The sequence below is a fragment of the Metopolophium dirhodum genome, chromosome 6, assembly GCF_019925205.1.
Source record: "Metopolophium dirhodum isolate CAU chromosome 6, ASM1992520v1, whole genome shotgun sequence".
NCBI lineage: Eukaryota > Metazoa > Arthropoda > Insecta > Hemiptera > Aphididae > Metopolophium > Metopolophium dirhodum.
The window spans coordinates 17507867-17525804 of NC_083565.1; the positions used below are offsets into that span (position 1 = coordinate 17507867).

At 26.9% G+C, this 17938-nt stretch overlaps 1 protein-coding gene across 7 annotated transcripts; it reads right to left on the bottom strand.

The window, feature by feature from the left end:
* Positions 1 to 1411: 1411 nt before the first annotated feature.
* LOC132946333 (probable multidrug resistance-associated protein lethal(2)03659) lies at positions 1412 to 15703 on the bottom strand. Of its 7 annotated transcripts, none has more exons than XM_061016293.1 (26): positions 15374 to 15703; positions 12929 to 13025; positions 11111 to 11197; positions 10789 to 10899; positions 10584 to 10718; positions 9347 to 9557; positions 8693 to 8915; positions 8458 to 8614; positions 8255 to 8393; positions 7495 to 7605; positions 7132 to 7422; positions 6903 to 7067; positions 6712 to 6833; positions 6540 to 6637; positions 6383 to 6468; positions 5918 to 6306; positions 5577 to 5854; positions 5431 to 5510; positions 5175 to 5325; positions 4970 to 5076; positions 4786 to 4909; positions 4549 to 4719; positions 2635 to 2762; positions 2060 to 2550; positions 1725 to 1965; positions 1412 to 1636 (listed from the first exon to the last, which is right to left on the bottom strand). In XM_061016293.1, the coding sequence occupies exons 3-26, from the start codon at positions 11188 to 11190 to the stop codon at positions 1607 to 1609; spliced, it is 4119 nt and encodes a 1372-aa protein (XP_060872276.1). In that variant the 5' UTR covers positions 11191 to 11197; positions 12929 to 13025; positions 15374 to 15703; the 3' UTR covers positions 1412 to 1606. The 7 variants fall into 7 exon arrangements, with proteins under 7 accessions (XP_060872276.1, XP_060872279.1, XP_060872280.1 ...); XM_061016296.1 differs by lacking the exon at positions 12929 to 13025 and having other exon boundaries at positions 2060 to 2232; positions 2305 to 2550; positions 15374 to 15698; XM_061016297.1 differs by lacking the exon at positions 15374 to 15703 and having other exon boundaries at positions 2060 to 2232; positions 2305 to 2550; positions 12929 to 12947.
* Positions 15704 to 17938: the final 2235 nt, after the last annotated feature.

Consider the following 17938-nt stretch of genomic DNA (forward strand, 5'->3'; position numbering starts at 1 on the left):
AACACGTATGTCTAGTTAAGAATTGAGAATCTGACAGAAATAATTTTAAAATGGTCTTAATATCTTAAGTCAAGTTTAGTAATGATTTTAAATGCATGCTTTGATAGCGTAAGTCATTTAAAATAAAAATCCAATTATCTTAAGTCACTTAAAAATAATGAAGATTGATTTTTAAGTTCTACTTAATGGTTAACATAAAAGTTGGTACATTGAATATTAAATTTAATTAATTACCAGCCCAGAAATTATTGTCAACGATTTTAAATGATATTGCAATGTTTTGTTTAATCTTCCTGAAAACTAGTCGTTTTTGACTTAAGCTATTTATACCATACGTCAAAGTTATAGGTAACCCAACAATATTTTCTGATGCACACATCCATTTTTCAGGTTTTGTTATAATTTACCGTAATTTAATTGAAAGTAGAGGATATTATAAAAGCTAAAATAATAAAATAAAAAAGTATTTGACTTTATCCACGGATAATTTGTCAGTACAGTCATACATTTATACCGATTATAGATTAAATATAAACCATTTTAAACTGTACGCTGCACTGAAAACAATAATTAATTACCTATTTCCAATATGAAGCAACTGCAAACGTGTAAAATGAATTGTTTTATAATTATACTAGCTCCTACGGCAATGCATTGCCATTGCTAGGTATTTGTGATTATGCGAGCAGTATAATATTATCAGGTAAGCAATTTACCTGCAGTAGTTCGCGGACCCCACGTGGTGCGTACGTCGTACGTAAGTGTATAATTTAACTCTAAAGTATCAAAGTTATACAATCAGTTAATACAAAATCCTAACCTAACCTAATCGTAGGTACTAAAATCCGATTATAAATAAAAAGTAAAATATTCGTATGATTGGGGAGAGGCACAAAAGATTTAACCGGCCTGTCTCATGTTGCGATAGAGGGTGCTGAATGTGCGTCACTACATAGGTATAATTAAATAAAGAAGAAAAATTAAAAATTAAAAAAAAGAATGTAAAAACTAAAAATACAATGCAGTTGACAATAATAATAATTATTATTAAAACCTATAGCAACCATTTATAAACAAAAATTTACAAAAATAAAAAACAATGCAATATAAGAACAATGCAAACAATTTATCTACCGAAACCGTGATTTAAACTCGATACCCCTGTTTAAATCAAATGTTTGAGAACCTCCCCGGGTTGGACCTTTTATTTACGTTTTTCACGACAAATGTAGCCTATCTCCTCCCCGAGATATAATCTATCTCTGTAGTCTCAACACTCAATACTAATATTTTTAACTAATAAATATATTATATCCGATGGTTTAATAGTTAACGCATGATAATCTTAACTGAACCAATCAACCCAATTTTTCCAATGAAACCAAAAAAAAACTAATTCAAGTCATTAACATATTTTTTGATTTTTTTCATATATTACGTAAATAATTGTATTATTATTTTGGTAAGTATCAACGCAATTTAAGTCATTAAATTGTTGTACACATGTACGTATGATAGAGCAACCTAATGTGTTATTTTAGTAAATAAATAAATAGAATTTTAAATATCAAAAATAATTATAAATATTTATCATCGAGGATTCGTTTTACTGTTGATTCTTCGTGGTCGTATAGCTCTATAAAAAATAATAATGCATAAACCAAATTATGAGCAATGAATTAAAAGATTCAATACAATCTGTGTAATTTAATATTGTATTATACCTCAGCTGCTATACTATGTAACAATTCAGACGTTTCGGTTCCAGTTTGTTCTACCATTTTGTACAAAACCCCATCTTTATTTTTCAACAAGTTATAAGGGTGATCGAATTCGACCATTGTTCCAGCGTCCATAACAAGCACCCTGTCAGAATCCATAACTGTATTCAAACGGTGAGCGATCGTTAACACTGTACACGACCGAAATTTATTTCTAATCGTATATTGAATCAACGCATCGGTCCTGAAAACAAAAAAAAAATTCAATGTACACAGCTTTACGACGATAACCAGAACATTATTGCAATCGATTTTATATGATTTGTATCAATAGTTACTGTGAATCGACATTGGCAGTGGCCTCATCCAGCACGAGGAGTTTATTACTACGCACTATAGCTCTAGCCAAACACACTAATTGCCTTTGACCAACGCTGAAATTAGATCCTCCTTCAGACATTTTTGAGTTTAGACCGTCGGGCAAATCCTCTACGACGGTTTTAAGTTCCACCTTAAATAGTAATATTACGTAAATAAAAAAAATTAACTGTATTTGCAAATTATTATAAACGAGAAGATATACTTCTTCTAAAGCATTCCAAAGCGCATGATCTGGGTATTCGTCTAAAGGATCTAGGTTTTTTCGCATAGATCCCGAAAACAAAACTGGTTCTTGAGGAATTATTGAAATTTTGGAACGCAAATCGTGTAATCCTAATTCGTGTATTTCTATACCGTCGATAGTGATATTTCCCTCATTCAGAGCAAGTCTAAATAACGCTCCAATCAATGACGATTTACCTGCACCAGTTCGACCAACAATTCCTATCTAAATTAAAAGACAATTTTCATTGTATCAAAATTCAAAGCTATTAAATTAGTATTGATAATAGTACGTATTGGTTAATGTTACTTTTTCCATTGGCTGAATTTGAATATTGAGATTTTTTAAAACATGGTCCGCGTCCAAACTATAACGTAGATAAAAATTTTCAAACACGATTTGACCTTTATCTGGCCATTCTTTTGGTGGTTTTTTATCTAAAACAAGATTAAAGAAATATTTACCTTAAAGTTATTAATATTATAAATTAAATAGGTAGTTATATACAATAATGCTACTACTGGCCATAACATTGGTAAACGAAATATGATAAAATAAATATACAATTAAGGTTTAACAATAAAAACTCATTACTATTTTAAATATATCATTCTAAAGATAAACTTTAAATTTTAATTTTTTATAGTAACTACATATACGTATTCCTAAATTGAATTTTAGATTCTGAGTGAAGCGATGAATGTATTGATTCTACAATGATGTGTGTTTTAGATTCTGAGCGAAGCGATGAATGTATTGATTCTACAATGATGTGTGTTTTTTTTTTTATTTTTTTTTTATTTTTGTGTCTGTCATCACCTTTTAGGACAGTAAAAGTGCTTGGATTTTCTTCAATAGTAACTTTTCTGATAGGAAAGTGAATCTAGTTGGTACTTTGGGGGGTCAAAAGTAAAAATTTCCCAGTAGTTTTCACAAGTGACGTGAAAAACAAAAGAAAAATTAAGGAAAAACGGGAATTTTTACGCAAAATCTGTTTTCGAGAAAATCGATTTTGGTTTTTGGTGTAACTCTAAAACAAATGACCGTAGGGACATGACATTTTGACTGAATGTTTATATTAGCATTTTTTATACACCATAAAATTTTGAAAATATTTTGACTCTTTTTGAGCTGTTTACGGCCATTGTCAGTTTTCAATTTTTTTAGTTTTTTTTTCTATAAATATCAATAAAATGTTATCTGTTGAGTAAAAAATCTTGAAAATTTAATAGAAGGCTCCTAGGTTATTGTTTCAAAGGCAGATGAAAAAAATTAAAAATCCTTAGTCACAGTTTTTAATTATAAGCATTTAAAGTTCAAATTTTGACAAAATACGGAAAAATCACGAAAAATAGCAAATTATTTTGATGAGAATTCATAAAAATTTTTCTTTTTAAATCTAAGATTTGAAAATGTAATATAAGATTACTCATAAGTTTGTCTACCTTTATCAAAAAAAAAATGTCTAGAAGAAACTTAAATTAAATTTTTATGAGCGTCTGAAATTTATATTTTTACAACATTTGATATTTACTCGATTTCTCATGTAACAATTTTCTTATTTTATTGTAATTAAAAAACGAATGACTGTAGATACTTGAAAATTTCACTGAATGTTTATATTAGCATTTTCTATACACCATAAAATGTTGAAAATATTTTGACTCTTTTTGAGCTGTTTACGGACATTGTCAGTTTTCAATTTTTTTAGTTTTTTTTCTATAAATATCAATAAATTTTTATTTGTTGGGTAAAAAAGCGTGAAAATTTAATATAAGGCTCCTGATATATCGTTCTAATAGCAGTTGAAAAATATTAAAAACACATAGGCACATTTTTTTTTTATAAACATTTAAAGTTCAGAGTTTGACCTAATTTATCAAATTTAAAATTTAATAATTATTTGGTAGTTAAAAATGTATAAAATGTTCAACTTTCATAGCTAAGGATTGAAAATTTAAAACAAGGCTCCACGTAAATAGGTTATATATAAATTACTTTATTCACAATAATATCATAAAATATACTTGGTAATATCATAGGCTGACTGACCGTTTTCGCTCAGAATCGTTTTTCTTATACAATGATATTATATCTTTGAATTCAAATTTAACACCATCTATTACAGTGACCCACTTGTAACCTACTGTACAGCAGAGCGACATCCACTTATCCACCTTTTTTTACATTATACCTATTATGATATTATTAAGATTATATTACCCGGAGAAGATTCGAGAGGAGCTTCTTGCGGGACATTTGTATACTCAAGTACTCTCTCAACAGACGTCATTTGATTATCTAATTCAGCTAACTGTCTTATTCCCCACTGGAGAGAACCCGTCATACAAATTAATTGAGTTAAAACCAATCCAACATCTCCCCCAAATATACCTAAAAATTATTTAACTTTAGTAATACAATTAATTTCAATACAAAATACAATTAATTGTTTATTACCATTGTTTACGAGTAAGAAACTGTAAGTTAATATACATATATACACTAAACATATCATGTCCAGCGAAAATCCAAATGCTTCACTTGAAGTAATAAACAAATACCAAGTCGAAGAATGTAAATCCTTAACATTTTAAATAAATTATTAGTATTTTACTATAGTGGAGTAATGCGTTTCCTTTACTTGGTGTTCATCAAATTCTTTGCATAAAATATCCTCGGCTTTAAACGCTCGGATAGTAGATAATCCTTGAAGCGATGCATTCAAATATCCATACACGGGACTTCGGGCTATATTTTATATTTGAAAAATGTAATAATTCCTTGTTTAAACTCCATGACATATATTTTATGTAATACATAATTAGAATAATTGATTCAGCACTTACTAACACCTTCCAAACGTTTGATACTACGTGATGTCGATAGATAAAAATTTACAGTATAATAAAACATCAAACCTACGATGAATGTCGGTATGAGAAGATAAATGTTCACTATACCAACCACAATAAGAGTTCCTATAAGTTGCAATGCTATCTGGTAAAACAATGTAAATACAAAAAAAAATATATTAAACTGTATTACTACATATTATATTATTATGCACATTAAGTGAAGTAAGCATGTATTTAATATAATTACGTGAACAAAATCCAATAAAGGTATTGGTAATATTTCATCAATAGCACCAATGTCTTTAGTAAAGCGGTTTAGAATTCGACCTGAAAAAAGAATATAGACTATCTATTAAATACGCAGTTAAATAATTATTTAAGAAATTTCGTTACCCGATGAATTTGTATTGAAGAAATACATTGTGGCTCTTGTGATAGCGTTAAACATATTGTTATGTAGATTCATAGAGGTGCCCATTAGGACTGATACAAACATAGCACATCTTATGAAAATAACTATTATCAAAGTTAAATTTAAAATAGCGTATATTACAACACAAAACTGGCGAGATATTATCCAAGGTGTATCGAATAATAGGTAAGTTATAAAATTGCTGATATTTGTAGATTTACTCTCTGCATTAGGAAAAATGTGATCTTCCAGATAAACCCTAAAATAAATCAATATATTTTAACATTAAATTTTATAAGCAAAAAAATTCCAATTACTTTACCAATAACTTATCCAATAATCTCCACCAGTACCGAGAACTTGTGTAAAAATGCACACAAATAATAAAAATGATATTTTAAAAATATTTCCTCCAGCAACAACATAAGACAAATAAACACTACGTGAAACGTTTCCGGAAGACCTTGTTTCGGCCACTACGGTGGGTTCTTTTTGAGCTCCGTTTAATTTGTTCTCGTCAACAGATGACGCAACACTTTTAATAGACCCTTGTCGAGATAAATCGGAAAGTTGTTCTAAACTGTTATCAGTTGCATTTTTTATATTAATATCACTATCAGTTGATGTTTCCTCCGATGACCTAAGTAATTTTGTAAAGTCTAAGCCAGAAGATTGAAGTTCCTGATACGAACCTTCGACTAATATATTTGCCTGGGAAAAAAATTAAAATAAAAAATCATTTTATTATTATTAAATCATACTTTATTCTAGGACAGTTACTACTTACATTTTCCATCAATATAATTTGATCAACATTTGACAAGTATTGTATTTGGTGAGTAACAAGTATACAAGTTTTCTCTTTGAGGTAACCTGTAAATTAGAAATATAATATCATCAAATGAGTATTCTAACGACAACTCCTTAAGACATTATGTACCTACCCTTAATACATTTTTCAAATATATGTTTTCCAACGTGTGTATCAACAGCTGACAAAGGGTCGTCCAATAAATAAATATCAGCTTGCTTATATACAGCTCTATAAATATAAAACATGAAAAAAATAATTAAAAAATTATTGAAATTATCATAAACAACTAATTGTTTACTTGCCTTGCTAGATTTACTCTCGCTCGTTGACCACCACTAAGAGACACTCCTCTTTCACCTACTAAAGATCTGTCACCATAAGGAAGTTGTTTAAAATCGGTTTTCAATGCGCATACTTTTATAACCTATAAATAATTCCATGAAATTTACAATTTTTAATAAAAACAAATCCTATTTTTGTTTGAAAATTGTACTTCTTTGTAACGATTATGATCCATTGGCGAACCAAAAAGTATATTTTGTTGAATTGAACCGTGAAACAACCAAGGTTCTTGAGATGCGTATGATACTGTGCCGCGCACGGAAATACTTCCTTCACAAAGGGGTAACTCTCGTAAAATCGTTTGAATCAATGAACTCTGAAGAAAAAGTAAACGTTTATCATATTATTATTCTGTTATTTATTATATAGCCCATCCATACTTTTCCGCCTCCTACGGGCCCAATGATTGCAACCAACCGTCCAGGTCTAACGGTTAAATTAATATTATTTAAAGAGTTATCTGGTTGCTTAAGTATCCATTTGGCCGAGGCGTTTAAAATGTCGATTCCAAAATTTCCCAATTTGTCGATACCTTCTTCATTTTCAGCTGTATTTTCTATACAATTTTTACTATTAATGTTTGACATTTCTACGCCATTTGTCGATTTTGTTTCTGATTTCAATGACAGATGTTCATTATGCTTGTCCTTTTCATCTTGTAATAAAAATGACTTTTCAAACAAAAAAAAAAAAATTTATTACATATTTCAATTTTTGTAAGATAATTATTATTTTTTTTTTACTTGAATGCGTTTAATGGATATCAGCATCTCAGCTAGTGTTATAATACCTTGAGGGAAAAATACTGTCATTGTTGTCATCAATAAATTGTAATACGAGATTATAACGAAAACCTATTGAAGTACGTTTATTGATTAATATAACTCGGTAATATATACGGGTTGTACTATATGGCTATTTTTTATTATTAGCTAGGCAAGGCTTTTTGAGATGCCAGGGAGGGTTTTTTCTGTCCCCAAAAATGTTCCTGCCCCCTCTCCATCCCTACCTCTGAAAAATGTAATAGATTACAGAACGTCACTAGTTATTTTTATAAGAGCTAATTCATAAATTTAATCAATTATTATTTTTTTAATATTGATAATTTTAATAGATGCATTTATCACATGGCATCAAATGTTAAGTTAATTTTATGTGCCTACTCAATACAAAACAATACAATGACATGGTATATCAGACATCATATGTATACTATTTTTGAAACGAATTAATTACTCAAAAGTTCATTTATATCATATTATCTATTTAGAACGTAGAATACTTATATAAAACTACTGAGGATATTTAAAAAAATTAAATTTATGCTACTATAATAGCAGTGCGGATTTAAATTAAAGTCAATTATTTATATGAGTAATCACAAAAGTTTTGAAAAAAACCCTAGCCCATGTGCAAAAAGTATCTGCTCCAGTATCTGCACCCCGGGAAAGAAAATTCTAGCGCCGTGCCTGCTTATAATAAGTGTTCAAATTGTGTATTTACTTGTTGCGTATTAATGTAATTTCCTAATAATACATATGAAAAAATACTTATGAACAACGCAAATCTAAAATGGAATATTCTGAATGATTGCAAAAAAACTCTAATCCACGATGTTCCTCTGATCTGTTTGATTTCCATTCTGTAACAAAACAATTTCACATTTGTTTACTTTAGCAACTATTAAATATATCCATATTACATACTTTCTTGCATATTGTACAAGCAATGCAAAAGGTTTCTCCCATGTGTACATCTTAATCACTTGTATGCCTGATATTATTTCGTTCATTAGTCTTACTCTTTCGTCAGTCCTCGGAGCCGTTTTTGACCGATAGTCAGACGTCATCTTCCCCAACCATCCTGAAAATAAAAATGTCCATATTTAAAAATACGTTATCATACTACATTACTACACATGACAATCGCTTTTGTACGTACCTTGTAATGGAACAAACGCGAGAAATACAGCTACTCCAACTATTGACGATACGCCTATTTCTTGCCACAAAAAATATGTGACCAAAATAGTTTGTAGAGGTCCGATCCATAAAAATTGTATGAATCTTAATGTCATATCGAATCGGTTTACGTCGTTTGATATCAAATTTACTACTTGACCGACTGTTGTTTCACAGAGAGAAGTTTTACTTAATGTTAATGCCTATATGTATATTTGATAAAACATAAGGCATAGCCTCATAGGTAATAATAATAATTAATTTATTATAAATCATATAAAACATTTAATGCTCATCAACAACGAAAATATTGTTAACTTTAAATCGTACTATCGTTGATTTTCGAGTCACCAATTAAGTGCCGTTTGTTCGAAAAACTAAATAAAAATATACCTTTACTATTACAGAAGGTAAATACACTGTGCATCTAAATACTCGTTCTCCACATTATACACGCCAGTTGAAGATTAAAAATAGGCTAACAAGAAAATGGCGTTTTGAAAACCCAATTTTTTTTTTATTCGATTTTATTTGAATCAACCATTGCTCAATGATATATTGATATTCAATAATGATTGATACAATAATATATAATTGAATGATATACCTATATATTTTTTGTAAGTGAATTTACCTTTTTATATATTATTGAACAGCAAGCAACACGGATCTTCATTCCAATGTGTAGCATTTCCAATTGCGAATAATGATACAACACTATGTTAGCCAACATGTTTAACAACAGACCAGATGCATACATGTATGCATGTTTAGTGTCTATGATTTTGGATCCACCGTGGTTGAAATATGCTAATAGTCCACCAATGAGTAAAGGTTGAGTTATTCTATAAATAGTTCACTCTCATTATTCACACTCTCATTATTCATACTCGCATTATATTATAAGCACCGATACGAATTTTTATGACAATACTCAATAATCTTAATTTTTTTTTTTCAATAAGCTTAGAATTGTTTTTATAAGCAATGATTTATACTCAATGACGAGAAACAAGTGAAACTAGGCGCAACTAAGATAACATTTACGGCCAGGGCTTTATACCTCATATTGTTCATTCATTGATCTGTGTAAATGTACCCCGTTATTGAGGGGAAATATCATCTTTACTGGTTTTTTGTATTAATATATGTATAACAAATATTTAATATTTTTATTTTACATAAATATAAATGTACATTAATATTGATGAAAAATTGATTAACAAATTTTAATTTTAATTTTAATACAAATTGTTTGTGTTTTAAATTATATACTTTCAATTGTAGCATCGTTCTTCAGTAAAATATTGAAAACATTTTGACAATAGCTATATTTGAGAAACTGTCTTACAGCATACTCGTTCTAACCCATTTTTGCCTCATTGAAGAAAATATTTTTCATGGCTTACTATCTCACATGTAGGCAGTGGCGCCGAAGTCCATGCTAAGTTCGGGTTGTGGCCAGACCTCTTTTTTGAAAAATGTGGCCGACACAAAACCGGCCACATTTTTTTTACATCAGAACTTTATTATGAGCATGAGTATATTCAAACCATGATTATGAATAAATGTATATTAGGGTATCTCTATATTAAATAATTAAGGTATTGAGGCCTCGAAGTTGTGAATTTGCCAGACCACAATTTAAAAACTTCGATGCCACTGCATGTAGGGGGATCTTAGCCCCCAAGCCATCACACTATTGCGTACATTTAGTTACCCACTATACAACAGATCGAGTTCCCTGATTTTGTTTCATAAATAACATTTTGGTTTATTTTTAAAATAATATCAAAGGCTTGCTTACAATGATATACACACATACAAGTAAAAATTGAATATATTTTTTACGATTTAATAAATATATTTACCTTAACATAGTTTCAATGAACATTTGTATTATCCCATAGTACAAAAAACTTCCACCAAACATTGTAACTAAAACTCTCGATAAACTAGGTTCCCGATTTGTTTTTTTTGCATTAACAATCTCGATTTTCCATATCCTTTTATCGAAAAAATTTTGAAAAAATTATTTAAGTTATTTAAAAAAAATATATAATCTTATAAATTTACTTTTCAATTTCTAATCCTAATAGTGATGACTTGTCATTGTTAAGTGGATCGTATAAATCATTGATCTCCAAATCTCTCTTTTGTCCAGTTTTAAACAGGTTTAATATCCAGCTGTATCATAAAGAAGTAAATTTATTACAAAAACCTAAACCTATTAAAATTAAATTAAATATTTTGTTTTGAGTTATATTTAATTTGGGTTCTACGAAATTATGATTTAATGAAGTATAGTAGGTACCTAAACAATTTTAGTTTTTTCAATTCCTATATATTATAAGTTTATATATTCTAATGCAACCATAATTTAAATATTAATTAGCACCTGAATGTAAGAATTTCGAAGATATTTGCTTTGGCTCGTGGATTTGGTAGCTGTTTTTCTTTGCTACCCACAGCGTCCATTTTTAACCTAAAAAAATATTTAAAAAACTATTCGGTTAGTTAATATTAAATACCCTAGACAGAAATTTGTTGTATACAAATATTATCATAAAATATACTTATATTACATATATGTATATTTAGAGTATACTTATAGGTAAGTAATATTATAATTAGGGAATTATAATTTATATATTATATACATTAAGTTTGTAGCATTATAAATGTTACAAAATATGCATTTGTTTTTAAATATGCACTTAATTATTTTTAATTATTTTTTAAACTATATTTAATCTAAAATTACGTAAAAAATAAGTATAAAAAAGGTGTAGAAAGATTTTAAAAGTATAAAAAGTATTTCGTCGTCTTCATTGAGTTCTTTGGCATTTAACGTTATTTATATCTTCAATCTATAAATATTAGTCCACATTAATAAAAAGCGAAAACTAAGATTGAATTCATATTTTACCTTATTGCACTTGATGTTCAGAAGTTGTTTAATGCATACGAATTTTTCTATATAATGTAATATATTATATATTTATCGCATATGAGTATTTCATCTAATCTTTGGCAATAATTACCGGTCATAATTTTATCGATATATGTGGCTGTGAACGTGAAAATATGACGAAAAACAAATATATGTGCTTTATAATTAATAATATACACTATAAAACTACAAAATATGCATTTAATAAGTAAAAACGTTGAAATATGCAAAATACAATTAGCTTTATTTTAATAAGAATAATCTAAATCGGGGAACATTCTCATCAGATTTCAAAAAGCTTATTTCAATACATTTATGCATTTGCATATAAGTCCGGTCCCTATAATTATTATAATGTTATAATAATAATAGGTATTATAATATTATCATTACACTTTTCTGGCTGCAGGGGCTAAAAATAAAGGAAAACAGTTTCAAAAACACTTAAGCGTGAAAACAAACAATATAATACTTAAATCATTTTTAACTATACTAATTAGTAATTTATTTCTACAAAAACGATTTTAATAAATATTGAGCATTTTATAACAAAATTAAAGAAAAATCTGGGGACGAGTATCGGAGTATTGGTGGATATTTCACAAAGTCCAATTCATAAATCATTTTATTATGTTTTTGAAAACTTGGTTTAAATATTTAAATACATTTATTTTTTGTCAACATTTAAAATGGACTAATTGAAAATGTTTTCTTTAATGGTTTGAAAATAATAATGACATTTAAATATTATAAATATGTATAATATACTACCTTAACAGAATTCTCTATCTGTTGGAAAAAGGAGTAATTTTTTTAATTTAAATAACACATACGATTAAACCAAAATATTTGAAAACGCACACATGTAATATTACAACGTAGACAAAACAACAGCGTGTTGTGTCCCATGGCTTAATTTATTTTAGAAGAATTACATTATCATTTATCTCATTTTATTTTTATTAGAATTTAGGAATTTTATCTTTATGTACTAAATATTCTTGTTGATATTTCTATTATGTTCATTATCATTTAAAGCTACTAAAATAATGTTTGTATTGTTTAAATATTGAACATAGCCTGTTAATTATTATAAACTAATTATGCCGAAACTTCGTGTGCGTTATTCTTATTCTTAACACGTCTTTTTAAATTTAAACTGTTTTTGTACAATATGGATTCATGTTTCATAATGAATTATCCAATTGTATGTATTTAAGGATTATAATATTAATTTTTAACAAAATACGTTTAATAATTTACCGATATGTGAGTGGAAAAGTCCCAGATTCTTTGGCACTGGATTTCAGTGTATTATTATTGTGAGTGTGAATGCAATGTCATTTAATGATTTAATCACCTTCAAACCATTAAATCGTTTTAATAAAACCACAACTTCTTACGATTTTTGACAATTTTTGTGAATTATCAGTAACTTAGATACACTTAATCTTTTGACCACTGATTAATTTATAATTTAATTTTTAGATTCTGAGCGAAGCGATAAATGTATTGATTTTATAATAATGTGAGTTTTTTTTTGTTTTTTTCTTATTTTGTGTCTGTCATCACCTTTTAGGATAGTAAAAATACTTGGATTTTCTTCAACAGTAACTTTTCTGATAGGAAAATGAACCTAGTTGGTACTTTTGGGGGGGGTCAAAAGTAAAAATTTCTCAGTAATTTTCAAACGCGACGTGAAAAACAAAAGAAAAATTAAGGAAAAACTAGAATTTTTGCGCAAAATCTGTTTTTGAGAAAATCGATTTTGGTTTTTGGTGCAACTCTAAAACAAATGAATATACATGAAATTTTCACTGGTTGTTTATATTTGCATTTTCTATACACGATAAAATTATAAAAATATTTTGAACTGTTTAGAAACATTTTCAGTTTCCAATTTTATTAGTATTTTTTTCTATGGATGTCAATAACACTTTATTTGTTGGGTAAAAAAGCTTGAAAATTTAATACAAGGCTCCTTACTATGATATTGTTACTATGATATTTGAAAAATATTAAAAACCCTTAGTCACAGTTTTTATTTATAAGCAATTAAAGTTCAAATCTTGACAAAATACGGAAACATCATGAAAATTAGCAAATTATTTTGAGTTGAGAATTCATAAAAATTTTTCTTTTTAAATCTAAGATTTGAAAATGTAATACAAGATTATCCATAAGTTTTTCTACATTTATCAAAAAAAAAAATGTCTACAAGAAAGTCAAATTAAATTTTTATGAGCGTTTGAAATTCATATTTTTACATTTGATATTTACTCGATTTCTCATGTAACGATTTTCTTATTTTGTTGTCATTAAAAAAAGGAATGACTGTAGATAATTTCACTGAATGTTTATATTAGCATTTTCTATACATGATAAAATTTATAAAATAATTTGACTCTTTTTAAGCTGTTTACGGACATAGTCAATTTTCAATTTTTTTAGTTTTTTTTTTTTATAAATATCAATAAAATTTTATTTGTTGGGTAAAACAGCGTGAAAATTTAATACAAGGTTCGTGATATAGTGTTACAATAGAAGTTACAATATACTATTTATTTTTTTTATAAGCATTTAAAGTTCAAATGTTGACAACATTTATCAAATTTAAAATTTAATAAGATAAATAGATTTTAGATTAAGGCAGGAGGCACTTCATTGGAAGTATAAAATAATTTGACTCTTTTTAAGCTGTTTACGGACATAGTCAATTTTCAATTTTTTTAGTTTTTTTTTCTATAAATATCAATCAAATTTTATTTGTTGGGTAAAAAAGCGTGAAAATTTAATAGGCTCCTAATACATCGTTCTAATAGCAGTTGAAAAATATTAAAAATACATAGGCACATTTTTTTTTTATAAACATTTAAAGTTCAGAGTTTGACCTAATTTATCAAATTTAAAATTTAATAATTATTTGGTAGTTAAAAATGTATAAAATGTTCAACTTTCATAGCTAAGGATTGAAAATTTAAAACAAGGCTCCACGTAAATAGGTTATATATAAATTACTTTATTCACAATAATATCATAAAATATACTTGGTAATATCATAGGCTGACTGACCGTTTTCGCTCAGAATCGTTTTTCTTATACAATGATATTATATCTTTGAATTCAAATTTAACACCATCTATTACAGTGACCCACTTGTAACCTACTGTAAAGCAAAGCGACATTTTTTTATTTTATATTCTGATGGGAACGATGAATTTATTGAATACAATTTTAACGAAATTAGATATTAAAATGAAAAATAATGATTTTAGTTGTTTTGTTTTAATTTAAAAATATTATTCGTATGTACTTGTAGTAATTTATGAAGTATATTATTATATTGTATACACACTGGAATTCATGAAAAATCTTAAATATCCTTTCAATGTAAGTACTATCTAAATTGAACGATAATCAATTTATAATTACGACACAACTTTTAGTGTATTTTAATATTTAATTCATAATGACCAAAATAGTAACATTTCATAGGTTCATATTTATTTTATTATTAGTGTAAAGACCATTCAAGTAATTTACGGATTGTGTTTGTTGTAAGTCATTTTGCTTTTCTCAATCGACTATCGTATAATAAATTGTTAATTTTTTTATCGACTATAACAGTTAATTTAATAAAAACATAATAAAACTTATAAAATTACAAAATAAATACAAATTATAAAAAAAAACATACACTATACGTACCATATGTGATAAATGTATGAAAATTATGTATTAATTAGGCAGATTTGATTGGTGTACAGGTAAATTGTTTGTGAACAAATTGCAATACATTTATAAAATACAACAATCTAAGTCCTAATGTTAAAAAAAATTTGTCTTGAAGCCAAACAACGTATAGTTATTAAAATACACAGCTTAAAACTATTTTAATAGATAATATTTTTTATCATAGGATAGTTTTTAAATATTTGAACTTCATAATAAAAGTAAAACGGTTTCGTTTAGGTAAAGTCTTAGTCAAACATATTGTTACCTATTCTGTATGATAAATTCAACTAAATAATTTGTTTAAAATTAAATTTTTTAATTTAAGCACCTGTTATGAGTACAAATTCTAGACCATTGTACAAATTATAGTACATAATGCTATCATAGTCGGTAGGTCGCATAGGTCACAGCGATAATATGATGATATAACAGGTGATTGATTTGCTGTGTACACTTATTTATTAGACTTTAATTTTTTTTATTGCGTGTTTTGTTGTCTAATTTCAATTTTTATGTTCAATATTTTTTTTTAACTACCCACAACTTTTGTTTTACTCTTAAATATAGATTTAAATAAAGTTTTATACGTACAAAATCGGTGAGATGAGAAATTTAGTAAAAGTACCTGTAGCGTTATGCCTATATGTCTTCAAACGAAATAAAAATAAATTAGAAACCACAACAAATTATATATTCAGACATTCAGTCATACTGACCATTTATATATCACATTTGACTGATCACCCTGTATACATAACAGCATGTTAGATAACCGCTTTTATTTATATAACTGAGCAAGCAATTTTTAAATTTGTTTTTTTTTTATTAAAAAAAATATGGACAATAGTCCATTGCGTATTTATGTATGATAATTCTTATGTAAGTAAATTTGACTTTTGATAATATTATACTATACTATGATTAAATATAAATATTGTATAATTTTAAGAAGTAGATACCAAACCAATTCAAATTATTTGAAATTAATTACAAATTAAAATATTACTAGACATAAGAGCGAGACCCTTTTCAACCAAAATCGTACCCTTCCCTTTTTGCCCAAAAATAAAGTTTAATGTTTAGATATATTTAGAAATATAATAAAACATAATATATTTTAATTCTTGTCGTTGATTATATTTTGATTCTTTGAATAATAATTATATACATAGATAGATACATTTTATACAGCTACTATTTTTAATAATTTTCTATATCCATCGTGTACCTATAACATTAAGTACCTAAATGTGGACAAAAAGAAATATGAGCATGCTTAGTAACTGTAGAAGGTAATGTTCAAATAATTACTTCCAAAAATTATATATCTATAGATACTAATATATTAGTATTATTACTTTACACACTAACTATATACATTTTATAACATTTATATTTTTAATGATTTTTCAATATTTATAACAGAAAGTAAATATTAAAACTGTTGTCTTGGTCAAACAGTGAATTGGCCAAAAAAGGAATCAACGTTTTTTAAATTTGGTCGAAAAGAGAATCGGCAGAAAAGGAAGGGTACGATTTTGGTCGAAAAATGCTCAACCATAACTACATGACTTGTGAAAACGAAAATAACAATTTATCAATAATATGTAGGATAAGAAAATAAATAATTTTTCGATAGTTTAAACTTTTGATAAAAATGTTATAATACTAATTAATCGGATTTTTAGATTATGAACAATGTAAAGAAAAACGTATTGGTTTTACAATGAAGTATACCTGTATAAATATAAGTATACAATGTGTCTATTTATTGTCTGTCATTAACGGTTTGTAGTTGAAAAGTTAATTCAATCTTCAAAATCGAATGACGTTTATAGTATAAAATTTGTTTTTTTATTGATACTTTGTTGGGTCGAAAGTAACAAATTTTTAAATTGTTTTTTAATACATTTGAAAAATAAACAAAATCTACAGCAAAATGAAAATATTTACGAAAACACCAGTTTTTGAAAAGTTCACAAAAGAACCACCCTGCAAGGAACATAATATTGTTGTATGCAAAATGTATCAGGAAAAATTAATTAAACCAACCATATTACTAATAGTCACAGTGTTGAGTAACTGAGTAAGTAACTTTTAAAATAATTAAAGTATTATACACTTATACTCATTACTTAGAGATTTAAGTAATTAAATAAGTAAACAAATTAAAATGAAATTACTTCACTTTTTAATCTAAAAATTACTACCTGTACCTACGTTTTCTAATTTCCTCCGTGTCATAAAAAACCAGTTCTTATGAATTTCTTAAAATAATCGTCATTCTTTCATCTATATTTTTTTTTGACAAACATTTTCTGAATTATTTATTATTTCACACATAGGTTCTCAATATCTGTGTGTTGTTTTATGCTTTGTAAGCACATACCTAAATTTTTTTTTCTTACTAAATATTGACACAATATGTTTTTAATTTTCATTAAGATAATGCGAAGCTTATATGCAGTGTTCGGACTTATCTAGATAAATTTATCTAGATGAATATCTAGATAATTATTTGTTCATCTTTTATCTTAT